Genomic DNA, 21,723 nt, shown 5'->3' on the forward strand with positions numbered 1-21,723 from the left:
GATAATCAAATTTGCAGATGACACGAAATTGTTCAGAGTAGTTAAATCACAAGCAGATTGTGATAAATTGCAGGAAGACCTTGTGAGACTGGAAAATTGGGCATCCAAATAGCAGATGAAATTTAATATGGATAAGTGCAAGGTGATGCATATAGGGAAAAATAACCCATGCTATAATTACACAATGTTGGGTTCCATATTAGGTGCTACAACCCAAGAAAGAGATCTAGGTGTCATAGAGGATAACACATTGAAATCGTCGGTTCAGTGTGCTGCGGCAGTCAAAAAAGCAAACAGAATGTTGGGAATTATTAGAAAGGGAATGGTGAATAAAACAGAAAATATCATAATGCCTCTGTATCGCTCCATGGTGAGACCGCACCTTGAATACTGTGTACAATTCTGGTCGCCGCATCTCAAAAAAAGATATAATTGCGATGGAGAAGGTACAGAGAAGGGCTACCAAAATGATAAGGGGAATGGAACAGCTCTTCTATGAGGAAAGATTAAAGAGGTTAGGACTTTTCAGCTTGGGGAAGAGACAACTGAGGGGGGATATGATAGAGATGTTTAAAATCATGAGAGGTCTAGAACGGGTAGATGTGAATCGGTTATTTACTCTTTCGGATAGTAGAAAGACTAGGGGGCACTCCATGAAGTTAGCATGGAGCACATTTAAAACTAATCGGAGAAAGTTCTTTTTTACTCAGCGCACAATTCAACTCTGGAATTTGTTGCCAGAGGATGTGGTTAGTGCAGTTAGTATAGCTGTGTTTAAAAAAGGATTGGATAAGTTCTTGGAGGAGAAGTCCATTACCTGCTATTAAGTTCACTTAGGGAATAGCCACTGCCATTAGCAATGGTAACATGGAATAGACTTAGTTTTTGGGTACTTGCCAGGTTCTTATGGCCTGGATTGGCCATTGTTGGAAACAGGATGCTGGGCTTGATGGACCCTTGGTCTGACCCAGTATGGCATTTTCTTATGTTCTTATGGGTCAGCTCCTGCTCACCAAAAAGAAACACAACAGCAGAAAAAGGCAACACTGCCTATCTAGTCTGCTCATGCACATAACCTGCATAGCTCTGCCATCCCAACCACTTCCTCAGAGAGGCCCTGTGCTTGACCCATTCTTTCTTGAATTCAGATACTGTCTGTCTCCACCAGCAGGAGCCACTAATTTGTATACCACCCCCAGTAGTATGCAAAAAATACAAAAAAAAAAAAAAGTATTTAAGTAAATCTGTCTTCCAGAGAGGCCATTCACTGGCACTCCGGGTCATCACAGGAGTTTTATTTGACATCATCGATTTAGTCAAAGCTTTCTGAGCACAGTTTGAAAATGCATTAATTCGAGGTAGAAGCAGATTTCATTTTAGTACCCTTTTCTTTTCGAGTTGCGTTATTACCCCCCACTGCCTACGGCAAATAATTTTTAAGGTGTGTCGGTCGGTCAGTGGAGAGTGGCCTTTGCCTCAAAGCCAGTGGACTACCACGCTACGCGGCTTCTTTTTGGAACTTAAATCCTCCTGGTCCTGGGTTAGGAGATTTGAGGCACCGGATTGTCCGAGAATGATTGACCATGGATCTGTGACAGCTCCAAGCAAAACAGGGAAGCGTTTCTAACTAATTAGAACCCAAAGCAATGAGGACAGGTCCACTTGCTAACGTTACTTGAGAAACATAATAAAGAGAGAAACGAGTCTCTCTCTTAGTTATTATTCAGTCTTTCAAGTAAGTCATTTCATCCAAGCAGGAAGGGGGCACTTCAAAACTGCCCCATCTGCCATCAAGTTGCAAAGGGAGGGTATACAGCTCTCTCTCTCTCTCTGAAAAGTGCCAGGGGTACAAAAATACCTGAAGACATTTGTACCTGCTTTTTCTAGGGTACTTTTTACATGTAGAAAGGCAGGGCCCTCGGTCTCCCATGGCAAGAGCTGCCCCCCCCCCCCCCCGCAGAATCATTCCGGGAGTGCAGGGGGCCCCGAGCCAGGTCATGGAGGCAAAGGCTCCATGTTGCAAATCCACCTCCGCCACCCCACCACGGTGATCTAGCAGCAGGGAGGACAGCAGCAGCACCCCCCCCCCCCTCCTCCTCTGCTACCCTGGGGCTCGACTACAGCTATGAACTGCACAATTCCATGTCCTGCAAGGTCTGAAGCTTCGGTCAGGCCCTGGGTAGCAGAGGATAATGCAGGCTGAAGTGGTGCTGCTGCTCTCCTTCTCTTCCTGCTAAGTGGGACAGTGGGGTTGGGGGTGACTTGGAAAGGGGGGAGGGGGACTATGTGTATGCATGCATGCACCCGAGAGGACAGGAAGGGAGAGAAAGAAGACCAGGGGGGTGGAGAGAGTGTGAGGATGTGAGAGGGATCAGGGATCAGGGCTGGAGCTGGGGGGGGAATTTATTTATTTATTTATTTATTTATTTAAAGTTTTTTATATACCGCCGCTCATCAAAGATATCACATCGGTGTACAATGAACAGGAACTTACGCCGGAGCGTTATACATTTAACAGGGTTAAATAAACATTATACATATAACAAAAGTTATATAAAAATGATACCTCTCTCTGGATCTCAGAACCTCTGCATCTCCTCAAAATCCCAGAACCTTCCCTTCCTTTTCTCCCTCACTCCAATCTTGATCCTCCTTGCTGCTTTTCTTCCCATCCCTAAGATTTATTTATTTAATTCTTTTATATACCGACCTTCATGACATGGATCATATCAGATTGATTTAGATGGAATCTGGGGGTTAACATTCATTAACAACCAATTATTTATTTATTTATTTAACAACCAAGTATTATTTATTTCTGAGTTATCCATGTCTTTGGCTCTTCTTCCTCCCAGTTCATGTGCCCCTGTTTTATTGTAACTTTTTGTTCACTTTTTCTCTCTTCGCTTATTGTTCATGTTGATGTTAATATATTTGCACCATTGTTTCTTGTAAACCGATATGATATTGATATGATTGGTATCATGAATGTCGGTATAAAAAAAAAAGCCCTAAATAAATAAATAAACCAATTAACAAGAGGTCATTAACAGGAGGCAAAGTTACATTTAACAAGGAGTAGCAAAACTTGGGGTCTGAAGAGAGAAACCATTGTGTATAGAGGGGGTTTAGCTATCTAAAATAGCGAGGCGGACTTAAATTGCAAGGTTCCTGATTCAGACCGATTAAGGGAAAGCTTGGCGGAATAGCCAGTTTTTGAGTTTTTTCCGAAATGTTTGTAGGCAGGGTTCCAGTCTGAGGTCTGGTGGAATAGTATTCCAAATGGTAGGTCCTGCTATCGAGAATGCTTGTTCTTTGGTGGCGGAGTGGCGTGTGGCTTTGGTTGAGGGAGCGTGTAGAGATCCTTTGTCTATTTCTCTTATGGGTCTGGATGAGGTGTGGAGTTTGAGAGGGATCTGAAGGTCAAGTAGGAGTTGTTTGTGGATAGTTTTGTGGATTATGGTGAGGGACTTGTGTAGGATTCTATAGTTTATTGGTAGCCAATGCAGGTTCCGTAGGATGGGAGTGATGTGATCTCCGCCATTGGTATTGGTCAAGACTCTAGCTGCCACGTTCTGGAGCATCTGTAGTGGCTTCGTGGTGGAGAGGGGAAGATGTTCTTTTCCTCTCCTCCCCCCCCCCCCCCCATCAATACCTGAAATTCTCCATGCATAGAACTCCCAAAAGAACAAAATAAATTATTCATTCACTAAGCAAGGTTGGAAAACCTTTTTATTACGCAAAATATATTTACATTATTTAATATGCAAACATTTACATTTATGCACATCTATACTGCATAATTGCCATAGAATTTCAGAAACTTTGCCCCAGAATTAGCTAACCGTCCGTGCAGAACCTACACTTGAGCTGCTGCAGGAAGATGGGGGTCTGTGCTCATAGGATGCATTTTCAGATCTACATGCATTAGTTCTCCCCCCCCCCCCCCCCGAGCAGTGCATTGTGGAACCATACACTTATTTTAAGCTAGGTTAACCAATTATGTCCAACATTTTTTAAGAAGTTGTGCTCGCAGTAGGACACAGACATAATGAGTTAAGGCTGGGCAATTTTCAGCCTGTCCTTTTACTCTGCTAAAAATCAGCATTTTCCTAGGGAAAAAGATTTTGGAAATTGCCCTCCCCAAGAATCCAGGGCAGTATGGTTGGGGCTGCAGTCTCTGCTCCGGTGCCTGGAGGCAGGACCTCTATTTTCCAGTCTGGTTCAAGAAAGACCGCCACTGGTGGATGCCTTGGGATGGACTCACATTTTGTGGGACAATGCCACCAAAATGAAATAATATTCAATAATTCAAATAATATTGAATCAGTTCCTCAGTGCTTCCCCATAAACATTATTTCCAGGGATGGGAAAAGTGTGAAATGATTACAAAAAAAAAAAAAAAAAAGCAGCAGTGAGGTGACATTAACAAGTTACTTTTCAGAATAACTTTTTAATCTAGGAAATATACCTTTTAATTTCTTTTATGTAATAATAAATGTTCCCATCATCCAATCTCAGTAAAGGTAAATCATAATATAGTAATATGACTGTTTTTAACCTTTCTGGGAAGGTGATGTGCAATACAAACAAGTCCTCCCTTTAGCAATAGAAGGGATACTGCACCCTCAGGCTACCCCCTATTGTCCTGCCCATTTCCTTAATCCTGTTTCAGAAGGATCTTTCTGAGACAGTAATGTATTCATCTGCTAGTTTAATTCATTGCCTCTCTGCATAGACTATGAACAATGGTGCCAATTCATAACAATTATGATGGATGGAATTTTACAGTGACGTAGACACCAGTCCACTGGAAACAGAACAGCAGCCAGGTTTGAATTAACAATGTAATGGGAAAGGCCTTAAATCTTTGTGTCAACCTACTGAGGCATCCTGTATCTTGTGCCCTTTATTATATTTAAATGTCATTTTCACTTTTAAAAAATCCAAACAGAACAGGATCCTAATTTTGTAAGTTTCTATTTACTCCTCTTCTGTATAATGTATGATTCTAAAAATACATTTTATAAGTTTGTATTCAGGATTTAAAAAAGTGGAGGTAGTCTCAGTACAAACGTTGCTATAGAGTAACTGGCAAAAAAACAAAACCAAAAACAAACGTTCACCTACAGCTCGTTTTTTGACCCTTAATTCCAGAATACTCAAACCGTAATTGTTTTCCTTACAGTAATTGCAATGGCTAATAACCACCCCAAAAGAATTTCAGAGTAAACTAGTTACTTTTATATGGCTACTTTCACTGCAGTAGCTACAGATTTCATCTGTTTAAATCCAGGTCAGCTACAATGATCCAAAGTAATTCATACCTAAAGGCTGGTGCCTGACTCACTAAAATCATTAGCACAATTAGCACAAACGTGAGGCTTACTGAATGTCCAAGAATGCCTCACTGACTTGTATTACCACCAAATCATAGAGCTAAAAGGGAAACATTAAAGAAAGTTATAAAATTCTTTTCAGCAGTATTGAATTGAGCTCCCATGGCAATTAAACAGGGTGGAGACATTTATATTTCTAGCAGAATATACAAGAAGGTGCCTTCTTCTGTTTTAAGACTCAGTTCCTTCCTGCTCTTGCGAACTCATGCCTGGCCCATCTGGTTGGGGCCTTTCACCCTAGATGGATGTGGTTGAAACTTGGCAGGAGCGTCAGAGGCGTTTCATGGAGAGCGTCCCAATACATGCTTTGACAATGGTGAGATGGTGAACATCTAAGCATTTCTACTGATTGTGAATTGTGATGAATTTGGAGGTCATCATTTGCAGACTGAATAGATGTTCTGACAAGACGCCTTCTCTTTGAGAAGTAGAGAATTATTGTGTAAGAAGAGCTGGAAGATGGTTAGCGGAGGGGGGGCTCAAACCGGGCTCCCAGCCAGTCGGGTTTTCAGGATATCCCTCATGAATATGCATGAGATTTGTTTGCATGCACTACCTCCTGTGTAGGACCGGTTTGAGCACCCCGGGGTTAAAGAGACTGATTCTCTGCAAACCAGATGAATAATATATTAAACACTGTCTTGCTTGTTTCCTTCTAGGACTGCTATTTATGGTTGTACTGACCATGTCAATGATGCTTTGTAATAAGAAGAATAAATAGAGCCTCAAACTTTTACAATTCTAGAGGCATTATTAAATACATACATTATAATAAGAAACCTGATTAGCAGGCTGTCAAATAATCTGGAGGGACAAAACAGTGAAACATGGACTGTCCAGCAACCCTATGAAGCCCTTCGTGCAAATCAACAAGACACTTTCCTGGCTCCCCTATGTACCAGACTAATATTGCTTCTGTTTGGATCAATACTGAACAAAGATATGGGTCTTAGGCCTCTTTTTCCAGCATTCAAAATGGGGGAATGAACATTGAAGCATCCCAGCCTGCACAAGGATTGAAAGTCTGGGTCGGGGCTTCTCACCTAGATCTTCTGCACAGCAGTGCTTTCGCCACCACCATCCAAAAACGTGCTTCGCAGAGGTTATCAGGAAACTGCGTTCTTTGAGACTACACTGCTAAAATATTTCACATGGAAAACTGCCCCAGACCCCTACAAACAGCTTGGCTCGCACCTGTATGTGTCCTAAGTTTGCCCATCCAGAATCTGGTAAACTTGGGGGGAGATGAAAGGAGGCAGCAGGTGGCTGACAAGGGCCTGAGTGGGTAAGGAATGGATGGATCGGCCGGCGACAGAGTCCAGCTATAAAGAGGGGGAACAGGAAAAAGGAGGGAATTCGGGAGAAGGGAAAGAGATGCTGGTTAGGGGAAAGAGACAGACAGGATTGTGGAAGCTGAGGGACAAGAAAACAAGCTAGGTCTGGGAGGAGAGATATCTTTAGGAAGGAGGAGCAGATGTTCAGGTTGGTATGGGGGAACAGATGCTAAGAGACAGGCTGGGGCTAAAAAGAGAGAACACTGGGGAAGAGAGACATGCTGGGACAAGGCTGAGGGGTGATGGGGTAAAAGAAACCCGTCTTAGGGAACTAAAGGGTGATAGATAAAAGAATTTGTATTTCAAAAATCGAGAAACTAAAACAGCAAGAAGAGAAAATGACAACCTTGGAGCTAAGAAGAAGCTTGTCAAGATAGTGGTTCTCAGATAAAGGAGCAGACGGGGGCAGTGGAAGAGAGAAAACTGTAGAGACTGCAATGCAGTGCACAGTTTAAGGCACACTGGAAGTTTACTCAGATTTGCATCTCAGAGCAGCTAAAATTGCACAGCTTCAGTCCTCAATCTCTTGACCATCTCCTTTCCATCCACCCCTGGAGTAAGAGAATCCTAGAACTGGGCTCATAGTATCACCTTACTTACAAGTATGTGACATACAGCTGCAAGAAGTCACCCCCATAACCTGTGATCCCAAGACAGCATCTCATGCATTGTACAAAGCATCTCGTGTTGTGAAAATGAGATGCCCGGGTTGGGAACATGTGCATGAGCTGTATGGACCTCCCTTCTTCCTCTTCCTGTTACTCAGTACAGAAAACACTGTTCAGTTTGCGCTCTGTATACCCAGCTCAGGGCGCACCATGACCAGTCAACCGCATAATGATGTTCTCAACAGCCCCAACCAAGCATTGCACAACAGCTCCGAGAGCAAAACATAATTCGGTTTGGGAGACCTGAACAGCTCTCGCACGCCACTGGCACCCTCACAGAATCCAAGCCTCTCCTTTTTCCTGGGTTAACTTAACACTGAAGAAAGGTGGCATGGAGCAGTTTTACAGCGTCCGATGCAACAGAAGAACTACTCTGATCACATTCTGCATCAGACATTAACGGCTGCCTGCCTAAAGTAGGCCAATGAGTACTTTTGTCAATCAAAACCCAAGCATGGTTCACTACAGGTTTAGTTGGGGTTTCCTTTCAGCTGAACCCATCCTAAATTTAAAATAATGGGTCATACTAGATAAATACTCCTCTTCCTTTAGGGAAAGGCCATCAACATACTCTCTGATAAAAGGAAGAGTCGCCAAAGTTTTGCAGAAAGTATTGACGCTGTATACTTTTCAGACTTTCTAGCTCTTCAGCAGAAATCTGTTGATCAGAAGTCTCATTCTCCCCCTCCATGGGTCCCTCAGTAGATACAGGGGACATCCGGGAGCTGTAACCCTGATCAGACTGCAGAGATGGTCTCTGATCCTCAAAAGCCTTATATTGTGCATTAATCCTCAGCTGATCCTCTTCATTTTGTGTGGGAGAGAATTCAGAGGGAATGATGCTTTCGTAGAGCTGGTGGAGCATAAGCTCTTCTAGCCGCCTCTTTACATCAACCGAGAGTTCATCAGGCAATGGCATGGATGTACGCGGACTTTCTGTGCCGCTCGTTGGGGATGTGCATTCTGGGTCTCCGTTGAGCAGAAGATCATTCCTTACAGATGACTTGCCCCGAAGTAATGGTGTTTCTTCCATACAATCTTGGTAGGGCTGCAGCTGTTGAATGCCATTCTTGCCCAGCAAATGAGGGAGAGGTGTTACTACCTGAACAGTGCTACTCTTATCATTAGATATCACAGTCTGGAGTGATGAGTTCCCATGTTGTCCCACAGGGTGGAATAAAGGTTCCACCATTCCGATTTTCTCCTCATTTTCCTGCACATGCAAGTCAACTACGAAGCACTTATCACTCTTTGATGTCTGAAAAATTGGTTGCTGTTTCTGGATTCCCCCTTTGTACTCCAACAGTTCCATTAGATTATCCAGTTTCACTTCCTCTTCTAAATCATCTTTTGAGACTAAGCACTCTCTTTCAAACCAATCGGGATGCTTTTTTTGCCAATCCTGGAACCTGATTAGTGCTTCTTTCAGGCTTTGGCCGCTTGTGTTTTGGGTATAATGTTTGATGTTTTCCACTCTGTAGACCCATCCTGGTTGATGCTGCTCCATATTGTGGATGCGAAAGAAAATCTGCTCAAACTCTTTCATTAACTGGTACTTGGTGGTGACTTTAAATGGTTCTGGAACATCACTCTCATTGCTGATAGCACTGAAATAGGCAATAATATATTTGCCAAAATTTGCAGGCTTTCCAAAATCAGGCATGATTAAGTTGAAGGCAGGAGTGCAGAGGTCACCAGATGGCTGTCGACAGTCTTGCTTGAGGCAGACTCTTGCCTTGTCTTCTCCCATCATGGCTTGCCACTTTGCCTGAGTACCACGTGAACACAGGATGATGATCTTTGAGGACTTCTCTTCCATTTCCTGCTTTTGCCGGTTCAGCCAGGCTGCAATGCCAATCTTTGAGATCTCACTCTCTTGCAGTAGGTCCAGTGCCACTTCTGTACCACATGTGGCCCTCAGGAGGTCTGCAAATTTGAGCACCACATGAACGTACAGAGGATGGTCTGCGGAATAAACAATCCACACCTTCTGTGTAGATAAGTGCGGGTCTGGAAAACAAAGAGAAGAGACAGAACATTTGTTAAAAAGGCTTTCAGAATTTCAGCTGGATATGCATTGTTGCTCAAATCTATTTTAGCAGAAAAGTGAAATTAATTTTAGGCTACTAGTTAACTGTTAGTAGCTGGTCAAACTGCTTTTACCATTATTTACTAGTTTTCCCCAGCAAAAAAATCATACACACACACACACACGCATTACTTTGATATTGCTCGGTAACTTATGGCAAACAACTGTTCTACACCTAATCCAAACACAATGCACAAGAGTACACAAAATAGCCACTGAAGCTTGCTAAACTGTAGTGGCAAAGATTATGTTTGACTATGCTGCTGGGGGTGGGGAAAGCAAGGAAAGCTGGTTAAAATAAATCAACAATGATTTCACTAACTCCCTCACACCATGCAATGCTCAACATTAATTTATGGGTTGGCCTAGGACTCTGTTGCTAGGGCAGCTGCAGAGGCAGTGCCACATAGCAGCCAGACTCAGGGACCACAATTGCACGCACTGAAGGAAGCATGGTTGTGTGACCCTCCCCCCACCCAGTTAAGGATCATCGCCACACTGATTGGGATATAAAAATAGGGGTGGGGGGGGGAAAATACCCCCAGTAGATGCAAATGAAGGCTCATGGCACCAGATCCCAGCCCCAGTTAGGAGAAGGAGGAACCTACTGGGCCCCAAAAATAGTTTTTTCCAACTGCCATGTAGGGTGTTGCAAGCAAAGTGTTTAATGCTATGAAAATTCATGAGGAGAGTTTAATAATGCTATGGAACTCCGTCTGCATAGAACACGTTACTTGATTTCTTAAGAATATAAAACAATATAAATAACTAAAATAAACAAACCAGAGTTGTACCTTCTTGCAGGGTAAGTGAAGGGGATGATGGAAAAGATGGTGGCAGGGTGACGGCTTCTTGTTAACACTGATAATGATTTGGCTTTTCAAGTGGGCCATGGGCATGTGTGCTATAAAGATTTATTTCAGCTGAATAGGAGAGACACCGCAAACGATGTGCAATAAGTACTTTGTGGGGACTTGTTATACAGGTGGTGGTTATAAAAGAAGATCCTCCCTATTACGACTAGCTGCACAATCCAGAGAGTTTCAGTAGTACAGGGAGGAATACAAGGCAGAGTAAAACCTCTAGGGCAGCTCGACCCTTCCTCCCTGCAGCAATGACCCTCTCTGTGGCATCCAGGGGAGAGCTGCACTGCCCTACTTTGGCACCCACCACAACAAAACCAGCAATCTGTCCTCCCATGTGGATTAACAGTGCCAAAATGATTTTATTTGCATGAAACACACACAGACCCCCCCCTCCCCTTACACAGAGCACATTTCAACAATCTTGTTTACATCCTAAATTCAAAATGGGTCTTCAGTGACATGGGCTTGTTAAAAAAAAAACAGATCTTCAGGTTGCCTCTATAAGGATGACTTGAAGACCTGCAGGCTAATCTGCTCAGATTGCTGGCAAACCATCTCTCGCTCTCTCCAGAATCAGCTGTTACCTAGTGAAAATGCATTGGATTTTCAGATGCTTTTTCAAGGAGCGCCAATATCACCGGATAATGAATACCCCCCATCTTAGTGTCTGATGAAGTCAGCTTCTGAGTCACCCTGTGCTTTCCACTGTACTGCATTTCTCATTTAAGAAAACAAGACAGAAGCTCTCTGTAGAATTTTCAGACCCACCCCTATCAATACCAACAATAAACTCAACTCAAAGGAGTGAAAAATCAAGGCAAAATTACCAGCACAGAGCAGCCCACCAATGCCTGCGCTACAGGGGAAAGAACAGAGTGCAAGAGCTCTGGTAGGGTACTTAAGGAATACTATCTGTGTCTATAAGAGTACTTACCTGGTTTACCATTCTCTGCTGTTGTGTTTGTGTCTGGAATAAAGCAATAGAAACACTTTACAATCAAATTATATTCCTTAACAATTTTTATTCCTTTGGTCTAGGAGTCAATTTAGCATTGATTTATTGAGCCATTTTTCTTTTTAAAGAACTATTCAAGGGTTCTTGTAGATCATTCAATAAGTCTCCATATCTGACTTGATTTACTTAACTCCATCTCTGTTCTGTCCTCTCTTTGTAATTCCCGTTTATCCACCCTCAAGTTCAAACCCTATCATGGCAGGAGGCTCTTTTACGTGAAGGTGAACTGATGGTATTAATCTAACAAGCAGGCCAATACAGAACGGTGTGCTCGGCCGAGCGCACCATTAGCCCCCGTCTGGATGCACGTTTTCAACATGCTATTATTACCCCTTATACAGTAAGGGGTAATAGTGCGAGGAAAACGCGTGTCCAACCCCCCCAAAACTAATAGCACCTGCAACATGCAAATGCATGTTGATGAGCCTGTTATTCCCACACCATACAGAAAGTAAAATGCGCGGCCAAGCCGCACATTTTACTCTCAGAAATTAATGCCTGCCCAAAGGCAGGCGTTAATTTTGGCTGGTAATGGGAAAATATACAGAAAAGCAGAAAAAAAACTGCTTTTCTGTACACCCTCCAACTTATCATAGCGATATTAAGTCGGAGGCCCCAAAAATAAAAAAAAAAATAAAAAATTGTAAGAAAAAAAAAAAAAAAGCGGCTCGTGGGTTGCAAGACGGAAGCTCAATTTTCCTGGCGTCCGTTTTCCGAACCTGTGGCTGTCAGCGGGTTCGACAACCGAAGCCGGTAAAATTAAGCATCGGCTGTCAAACCCGCTGATAGCCGCCGCTTCTGTCCATAAGGAGACGCTAGGGACGCGCTAGTGTCCCTAGCGCCTCCTTATTACCGCGGGCCCTCATTTGAATACAAAATCGCGCGCCCAGGAGAGTGGCCTGGGTGTGTGTCGGGAGAGCGGGCGCTCGCCTTGGAGCGCCGGCTCTCCTGCGCATTTTACTCTATCGGCCCGAAGGTAAGTAAGCTCCAGCAGCACCAAGACCCTACACTATGGAACGAGTTGTCATTCCATAGGATCATCGTCTGTATTGGCACCATGAGGACTGTGGAGCTCGACATCTAATAAAAACAAGTGAAACATGAGCTCTGAAGGTTAAAATACAATTAGAATCATATGTTACAAGACTGAAATGTCACGGTGAAGGAAAATGTAGAGAAATGAAGGTTAAGTTAGAGATCAAGAGGGGTCTGACATGGGAAGAAAAAAAAAACAAAAACCAGATGGACAAGACGGAATTTGTGGTGGAATACTTTCTAAAAGTGAAGGCGAGGGAAAGAGACACCTAGATGCTTGGAATGTATGTAATGTCCTTCTGTAGACAATGCACACTTTCCATACAGATTTACCAGCTCCAGCTCACTACTCAAGAGCAAATTGGAAAACATGTAAAAAAAAAAAAAAAGTTTTGTACTAATGTATTTCAAGAAAAATGTATTTTGAAGCTGAAGGAAATAAAAAAAGACTGGCAAATGTGATTTTTCTCAAGTTTTTAAGAACTCACACATCTGTTTCAAATTGACTCTGTTTGTGGGATCTGGAGGTTTATTTATTCTGCTCTCTTGGAGTAATATAATAAAATCAGGATCTATTTATTTATTTATTTTTAACTTTCCAGGTTGTTGCTCTTCTTACCTAGTGTCTGGTGATGCACGCAGACTTTGTATCCGATTCCAGCTACGACCATTACCAGCAGGAGGACACACACAGCAAAGACACACCAATGCCGCTGCCGGACACATTCTTGAGAAATAAACGGCAAAACACAAATGAGAAGGAGGTTCTGCAACGCAGCATGACACGACACACTATGCAGGACACCAGTGGGGGGGGGGGGGAGGGGCAGAATTCTTGCTGTCCTGGTTTCTGAGGGGTTCAGAGCGCACCGAGCTGGGAGGAACAGATCTAAGATTAAAGAATCAGACCCTTGTTTTGCAAAAGCAGTCCCTACGGAGACCAGCATGGACCAGCCTGGGTTTCTCCATTGTTTAGGATGTGCTGGTCTTCGATCAATCACTCAGTTTCCCTCCACCCCTTGCTAAAGGTTCTGGACTATAATCTTGCCCTGCTGCTGCTTTTGGAAAGCACTCTTGTTCCTAAAGGCTTTCAGTGCTCGATAGGTTTTGAAATGCATTCTGGTAAACTCAGACATGACATTATGTTTGTGCATCATAGGGACAGGATCAGAAGATGCTTCAGCTCGCTTTCTCGAGATGTGCAAAATCTTCAAGGTTGCATTTGAAGCAGACAGATTTCAAACCCATTCGAGTTTGTAAAGGGGTGGCGTGAAGGGGGGAATGGGGAATTTCCTCCCAGATCTGCTGTGAAAATCATGAGAAAATCCAAAGTAAGAGAAGGAGGGAGACCAAAAACATTTGAAGCGGGAATGCCAAACCTGATGAAATCTACTTTGGAGTTTTCAAAGAGCTGAAGCAAGGTGGTGGCCATAAGCAAAGGAATTGCGAGGGTGCACAAGGATATGCACAGCAAATATTCTCTGAGGGAAAGCCAGAGGAAAGCTGGGGACTATGGCACTGCAGCAGTAATGAAACTGGACAGACTAGATGGGCCTTATGGTCCATACCTGCTGTCATATCCTCTGGTTCCATGTCCTTGGATCAGTGCGCTCAGATGCGCGACTCTGCAGCTCTTTGCACGGAATCTTAGCTGCCAAGCGCTTGACCACTCCTCAAGCTCACTCTTATTTGGCCTGCTCCCCAAGGGTGTCCCATTCTGCTGCAGATTTACTAAACCCTCGGCTATATCACCTGGACATTCTCCATTTCTAAGTTCCAGGTCCAGTACTGCCTCCTCCCTTGCGGGAAGATTAAAATCTCCCACCAGTAAACACCTCCCTCCCCCCTTCATCTCAGTCTTGTATCTGTTTCTTCTGTAATTTTCATCCTCTCTCTCTCCCCATCACCACAGTCCACTTTTCTCTTTCTATTTTAATTTCATTTAATGAATGAAAGAACACCACAACGAATATATCAATGCCTGGCATTGCTTTCTTCCTTATGAATGCCAGATCAACAAAAAGGTATACAAAAGTATTCAGTTTTTACAACACAAGACTTCCCACCCCCGAGACCTTTCTACAAATTATTCAACTACTGAAAAACCATTTCCCAGCTGCCCCACCACACCCACCTTTGATGAAAGTTGTGCAAGGCATAATGCCCCATGAAGGTCCTCTCCCGCTTAAAAACATCGTCGACTGCCAAGCTTTCCATAATCAGAACTGTACATGGCGCATCCCACCCGTGCCTCCAACTTTTCTCTTTAAGAAGGCCATTTTCAGACTGCCCGGGTACCTTGCACCGGTGTTCACAAGGGAAATCCTTCCCTTTGGAAATATTGCCCAAGAAAAAGTAACCGAACAGCGCTGCTTCCTGCATTTTGCCTGGAGGCCTTTTCTGGACAAAAAGGTCCACACAGACTTTTGAAAACCTGAAAGGCATGCATGGACTTGCAAGCCCCTCTCTGAGCGCACCCCCAGAATGCCTCCTTTCACCGTGGGCAAAAAAAAAAAAATTATATGCACGGTGGCACCAATTTAACTCTGCAAGTAGGACAGGCGATTTTCACAAAGACCCACATTTCTGTGGGGAAAGCACAGTTTCCCCCCCATGGAACAGCTTTGAAAATTGCCTACCAAATGGATTTGCCACGTGACTTTATCTTCAAAAGTATTTTAGGCACCTAAACTGAAGTCGCTGGGAGAAATAATTATGAGTTCTAATAGTTCCAGCAGCCATGTCACGTTTTACAATTCTCAGCACTAAGTATTCCTATAAAAGCAACCACATGCCATCCGGACGCCTTTAATTCTTTCAAAAACTGCATGCAACTATTTCACCTGGAGGAGGTGCTGGGGTTGAGCTTGGAGGACAAGGCAGAGAGACTGAATGCCTCCAGCAGTCATTCTCACAGCTTGCAAAAAATGCCTGGATCTAGAAGTAAAAAAGAAAACAAGAGAGGAAAAACAGTGGCTACATAACATAAACCTCTGGCAGCAGACACCTCGGGCTCTTTCATCACAGTGAAGGCAGAAAACACTGGCAACTCATGTCCAGATCTCAACTGCCCTCCAACCTTAGAATTTCCCCAACAAAATTTCACTTTACAAGGCCCAGCCCCCATGACTCAGGTGGCAGCGCCAGGCACGGGAAAACTCAAAATGTAATTCTTCTGTCTGATGGCTCCAGCCGGGAGGGTAGAGGGTTTGGGCATGCTTTGGAGGTGACACGCTCAACCTCTGGAACGAGGGAAGAGATGGCCCAGCCTCTGGAACGGAGGGAAGAGATGGCCATCGCTCGCATGGACACCCTTGCTAGCCCAAAGAGGAGTGGCACTGAGGGCAAGCCTCAGAGGAGGCTTCTCTCTAGCCCTTCCCTGGTCAGCGAGGATGTGCGTCACCTGGCCCTGCTGTCTCGGGTGTGGGTATATAGAACAAGAAGGGGTAAAAAAAAAAACAAAGTAAAAACAAAAAAAATGATCCCACCAAAAACAGAAGTAGCAACTACTAATCCTTTGGGAAGTAGAGCAGAAGACAGATTGTGGGAGAAATCACAGTTCCTCTATCTCAGCCTCTCTCAGAAGGGGGCACTGTAGAGAATGGGGTAGGGATTTGCCTCTGGATTCTTCACAAGCTGTAAAATCTCTTTTATTGAGCCAACATAAGAATTCTTCAGGGAGGGACCTCTATGGTCTGGGAAAGCACATTAGCTCTGGACAATTCTTACACTGATCCAATAAGTATGAAAGCCTGCCAAGAATTCAGTGTTCTCCAGGAGCAGTAGCTGGCCCAAGCAAGGAGAGCCCCTGCAGCCTGAAACTAAAGCTTTGCTAATCACTCTTCAACCCCAAATGGGGACAGGATGAGCAGCTTACCTGAATCTTGTATTTGCAACAAGCTTCTCGGTTGTCCTTCAAAGCAATCGTGATGTTTGTCCTGGAGGACGACCGCAGCTATGGAAAACAATGAAAGGAAGGGATGCAGTCAGAAATCACGGGGAGACCCAGAGCTGCTCTCCAAAGCAAAGGAGCACGAGGAGACATTTGTCAACCTCACTTCAAGAATTCAGGGCTTCAGGTGGGACATTCCAATAAGGGGATAAAATGGGCAGTCTAGATTGTTTTTTTTGTTTTATATAAATCTGGTACTAAAATGAGCCCTTTTTTTGCTGTCAACACCCATACTTTCAAAATTTCACTGGAAACAAATTTCTAACAGGACTCAAGGTCTGTGACCCTGTTCTTTGCATAATTCTTATTCCCTATTAAGCAATCAAAACATCTCACACAGAGCAAGAGAGGGGTAAAGAAACTTAAAGATGAGAGATTGGTGATTGCAGCACAGGATAGTGGACTATACAGGATGCTTTACAGCAAACAGAAAAAAATCAAACCCTGGAAGCAATGACAATTGCAGGTTCTGTGACACAGATCAGGGCATGACGTGCTGATGTCTGAAGACTTGGGTACAGAGGCACACAATAAGCTCATTCACTGGAAACCATGGAAGCACCACATTGCTACAGCAGGAAACCACTGAGATTACGATTCTAACACAGTTTCAGGGAATGAAGCTGTGATCACCTGGGGACAAGCCCATTCCAACCGATACCAGCAAAGCCAGACATAATGTTAAAGGAGAAAAATCACAAGAACAGCATTGCTAACAGAAATATCCAAGCAACTATTCTTTACTATGCATGGCCAGATAGCAGATCATCAAGTACCAAGAGGTGCAATCAGAGAGTAGGAACAGGATGCCATCACAAGGCAAAGAGGTGTAGATAGGATAGAAATAATTGAGCAGCAGAGCATACAAAAGATGAAGCACTGTTAATGGGGGACCTGACTGGAAAGTATCAGCCACTGGACTGACTAGAAATGGGGGAAATACTGAAACCCTTATAAGAAGTCTCTCTCAAGTAACTAGTTGAGGAGTCCCCACCAGCAGCAAGGTGAGACTGGCTCCAACAAATGGAGCTGGTACCATTGAGGTTATGGTAGGGAACAACCTGGGGTCCAGTGATCAGCGTAATGAGTGGCTCAGTGTCAAAACTGGATCAGAACCAAAACTGAACTAGAATGATGGTCCTAGGTTTCAGAAGGGGCTGAATGTTTACTACATTAAGGAAGTCTTGTCATAAATAGGAGATCTAAGAGATAGAAAGGAACTATGGCCAGCAAAAATGAGAAAAAATGAAATGGCAACAAATCAGTTGAATCAGACACTTAAGCTAAGGAAAGAGGACAACAAGATCACTATGGTTTACCAAAGAAGTAGGAGAAGTAGTAGGACCACATTCCAGACTGTTAACTGACAGAATTTGAATATTCCATTTTGTATGATGGAGTAATAAGAGAAAACCTCTCTCACACAAGCCTGTTCAATCCTCCATCACCCCTTCCTTTAGTTTTTAAACCTAAACCAGTCAGACAGGAGATGGGCTCAAGTCATCAGTTACATCAGTTTGACACAACTTTCCCTATTCCTGGCTTCAGTCTCAGACCCCCTGCTGAGAAGCTTACTACCATGATCAGCTTTTGGGATGCATGACTTGTGTGGCTGTGTGACCTGTGCGGCTGCACTAGGGGGTGCAGGCAGCCCCTTCCAATGCAGCTACTGAAGAGCTACCTCTCTTCCCTGATACTGATAAGGCAGAGGAGAGGAGTGGTTGCAGGCCTCAGGGGCCCAACAGTGGCACTGCAGGTTTCCTCATGTCCCAGGAGGCTGAAGTATAGTTTGCTCCTGCCACTGCTCCCCCATTCCCAAGATGGCCTACACTGCGAGACTGAAGATCAGCTGTTGCGCCCCACCTATCTCATGGCCTGACTCATAGGAGAGTGGAGCCGGCTGCTGGTGCTTCTAACTTCCTTCTCTTGCCACTGGCTCCTCTACTTCCTGTGTGGCTTGGTTCAAAAACAGCAAATCTGCACAGGAGGGAGGAGCCAGGGGCAAGAGGAGAACGTTAGAAGCAAGGGTCACTGGATCTGCTCTCCTGCCTGTCTGGCTGTGGGGCAGAGGGTTGGAGAGGGAGAGAAAGTAAGGGAGAAGAAAGAGAAAGACAGAAGGTCAGTGAGGGGTTTTGAAGGTGAGGGAGAGGGGAAGGACAGAAGCAGGGGGAAGAATAGAAGGTAAGGGAGTGGATAGGATAAGAAAATTGGTTCTTACCAGCTAATTTTTGTTCCTGTAGTAGTACATATCAGTCCAGACTCCTGGGTTTATGCATCCCTGCCAGTAGATGGAGACAGAGAAAGTTTCACTGACACTGCTTCATAATCCTTAGTACCACCTACAGTTTCTCAGTATTGACCTGTACCCAAGCACAAAACACTTGCAAAACTTGTAAAACCCGTAAAAACTTGAAACAAAAAAACTTTACCAACAAGTCTGTACTCCATACCCTGAAAAATTCTTAGATTGTACCAAAACATTACAGCTGAGCTGCCGACTCTCTACCTCCCTAGATTGGTGGGTTCTGGACTGATTCATGGTACTACAGGAAAGAAAATGAGCAGGTAAGAACCAATTTTCCTTTCCCTGTACATACCCGATCAGTCCAGACTTCTGGGTTGTACCAAAGCTCCCTACTGAGGGTGGGACCTGGAGAGTTCCGCTCCCAAGACACTTTTGCCAAACGATCGAGACTCCGGATCCCCTACATCCAGATGGTAGTGCCTTGCAAAAGTAGGCAGTGACTTCCAAGTTGCCGCTCTACAAATTTCCTGTGATGAAACCAACTGGGCCTCTGCCCATGAAGCCGCCTCAGACCGAGTAGAGTTAGCCCTCAAACCTTCCTGTACCTGACTGCCTTTGAGAATGTATGCCGACCCAATAGCCACCTTAAGCCACCTTGCAATGGTAGCCTTGGAAGCCTGGGTACCTTTCTTCAAACCACTCCATAAAATGAAAAGATGATCAGATCTCCTAAAATCATTCATGACCTTGAGATACCTCAGCAAAGCCTTACGGATGCCCAACAGCCTAAGCTCCTGACATGAGCAGAAGCATCCGATTCCGGAAAAGCCGGAAGCTCCACCATCTGATTAACATGAAAAGCTGATACCACCTTCAGAAGAAACGAGGGTACTGTCCGCAAGGACACTCCTGAGTCCGAGATCTGAAGGAATGGATCGCGGCAAGATGAGTCTGCAACTCAGAGATTCTCCTCACAGAACAAATGGCTATTAAGAAGATGACCTTTAATGTCAAATCCTTAAGTGTCGGAGAAGTTCAAAAGGTGCCTCACACAAACCTTGGAGAATGAGATTAAGATTCCAGTATGGACAAACTCTCTTCTCTGGAGGGCAGAAATTCTTAACCCCCCGAAGAAACCTAACCACATCGAGATGAGAGGACAACGGGCGACCTTCAACTTTACCTCATAGACAAGCCAGAGCCTCTACCTGAACTCTGAGGGAATTGAAAGCCAGGCCTTTGGATCAAGCCTTCTTGAAGGAAAGAAAAAATCTGAGACACCGAAGACCGAAGGCCCGTACGCCTTTAATTATACACCATGCCTTAAAAGACCTTCCAGACTCAGACATATGACAACGAAGTAGATGTCCGTCTAGCTTGCAGGAGAGTAGTAATGACTGTCTCTGGGTATCCTCTTCGTCTCAAATGCCACCTCTCAAAAGCCAAGCTGTTGGACAAAAGTGATCTGCCTGGTCTGAAAATATGGGTCCCTGCCGAAGAAGGCATGGAAGATGACTGAAGCGCAACACTCCGTCCACTGCCCATGTTGATCAGATCCGCGAACCATGGCACATATTGTCACTCTGGGGCTAGCAACACCACTTCACCCGGGTGTTTCTCTATACGACGCAACACCTTGGCTATCAGAGGCCAAGGGGGAAATATGTAAAGCAGAACTCCTCGAGGCCAGGGTAGGTCCAAAGCATAGACTCCCTCGGCCCCGTATTCTTGCCTTCGGCTGTAAAAGTGAGACACCTTCGCATTGAGATGAGTCATCATTAGATTCACATGGGGACATCATTAGATCCATGGGGACTCTCATTCCCCTGGATCTAGTATCCTGCGACTTAGAAAATCCGCTTGGACACTTTTTGACACCTGCGATGTGTGACACCGCTATCTGAACCAAGTGCTGTTTGGCCCAAAGAATTAACTCCTGAGCCTCCTGGGCCACCGTTTGATGCTTGGTTCCTCCCTGCCGATTGATGGATGCTACAGTCATCGCACTGTCTGACAAGACCCTCACCAACTGGCCTCGAACCAAAGGCAGAAAAGTAAGTAATGCTAATCTCACTGCTCTGGTCTCTAAACGATTGATAGACCAAGAGGCTTCTTCCGCTGACCAAGAGCCCTGGGCAGACTGTCGCTGGCATACTGCTCCCCATCCGGAAAGACTGGCATTGGTAGTAAGAATTACCTAAATCGGGAACTTCCAGGTTGACAACACAAACTAGATTGGATGACAGGAGCCATCAAGACAGACTTGTCCTAAGCATAACCCTTGAGGTGAGATGGGCATATGAATCTTCTCTGACAATGGGTTCCACTGTGCCAACAGCACTATCTGTAGCGGTCTCATATGCACAAAGGCCCACAGTGTTGAAGCCATCGAGCCAAGCACCTGCAAAACATCCCAGGCTCTGGGGACTTGCAAGGCCAACAAACGCTGGATTTGCTTCTGTAACTTGCACACTCTCTCCTCCATCAGAAACACCTTGCCTTTCAGAGTGTTGAACCGAGCCCCCAAATAGTTGAAAGTCCGAGAGGGAATCAGGTGGCTCTTTGTCAAATTCACTACCCAGCCTAGATTCCAGAGTTTTTATTATCTTCTCCACCACAGAATGACAACTGTCTTCCAACTTTGCCCTGATGAGCCAATAGTCTAGATAAAGATGCACCAGCACTCCCTCGCGCTGCAATGCCGGCACAACCACCACCATTATCTTGGTGAATGTGTGGGGCGCTGTGGCTAGACTGAAAGGGAGAGCCTCAAAACTGGAAATGTTGACCCAATACCACAAATCTGAGAAACCTGTGTTGATCCCGGCGAATGGGGATATCTAAGTACGCCTCCGTCAGATCGAAAGAAGCCAGGGGCTTGTTCTTGTGTACCGCCGTGATTACCGACCGTAGAGTTTCCATCTGGAACCCTGGGACCTTTAGCGCCACATTTACCCGTTTCAAATCTTTCTTTGGAACTATGAAGTAAATGGAATACTGACCTTTGCCCCGTTTGCACTGAGGAACCAGAATCACTGTTCCTAATCCCAATAACCTGTCTAACATTGCTCGAAACATCCGACGCTTTTCCAATGACCCGCAGGGGAAGACCAGAAACAG

At 44.6% G+C, this 21,723-nt stretch overlaps 1 protein-coding gene across 1 annotated transcript in view; it reads right to left on the bottom strand.

The window, feature by feature from the left end:
- Positions 1-3,714: 3,714 nt before the first annotated feature.
- IL17RA (interleukin 17 receptor A) overlaps positions 3,715-21,723 on the bottom strand; it is a 69,354-nt gene continuing 51,345 nt past the window's right edge. The window contains exons 8-12 of the mRNA XM_029599866.1: positions 16,284-16,361; positions 15,250-15,343; positions 13,026-13,133; positions 11,291-11,323; positions 3,715-9,411 (exon numbers count right to left, since the gene is read on the bottom strand). Of these exons, the coding sequence (XP_029455726.1) occupies positions 7,964-9,411; positions 11,291-11,323; positions 13,026-13,133; positions 15,250-15,343; positions 16,284-16,361 (1,761 nt within the window). The 3' untranslated portion in view covers positions 3,715-7,963. The remainder of the gene's footprint in view (positions 9,412-11,290; positions 11,324-13,025; positions 13,134-15,249; positions 15,344-16,283; positions 16,362-21,723) is intronic.

The sequence above is a fragment of the Rhinatrema bivittatum genome, chromosome 4, assembly GCF_901001135.1.
Source record: "Rhinatrema bivittatum chromosome 4, aRhiBiv1.1, whole genome shotgun sequence".
Taxonomy (NCBI): Eukaryota; Metazoa; Chordata; class Amphibia; order Gymnophiona; family Rhinatrematidae; genus Rhinatrema; species Rhinatrema bivittatum.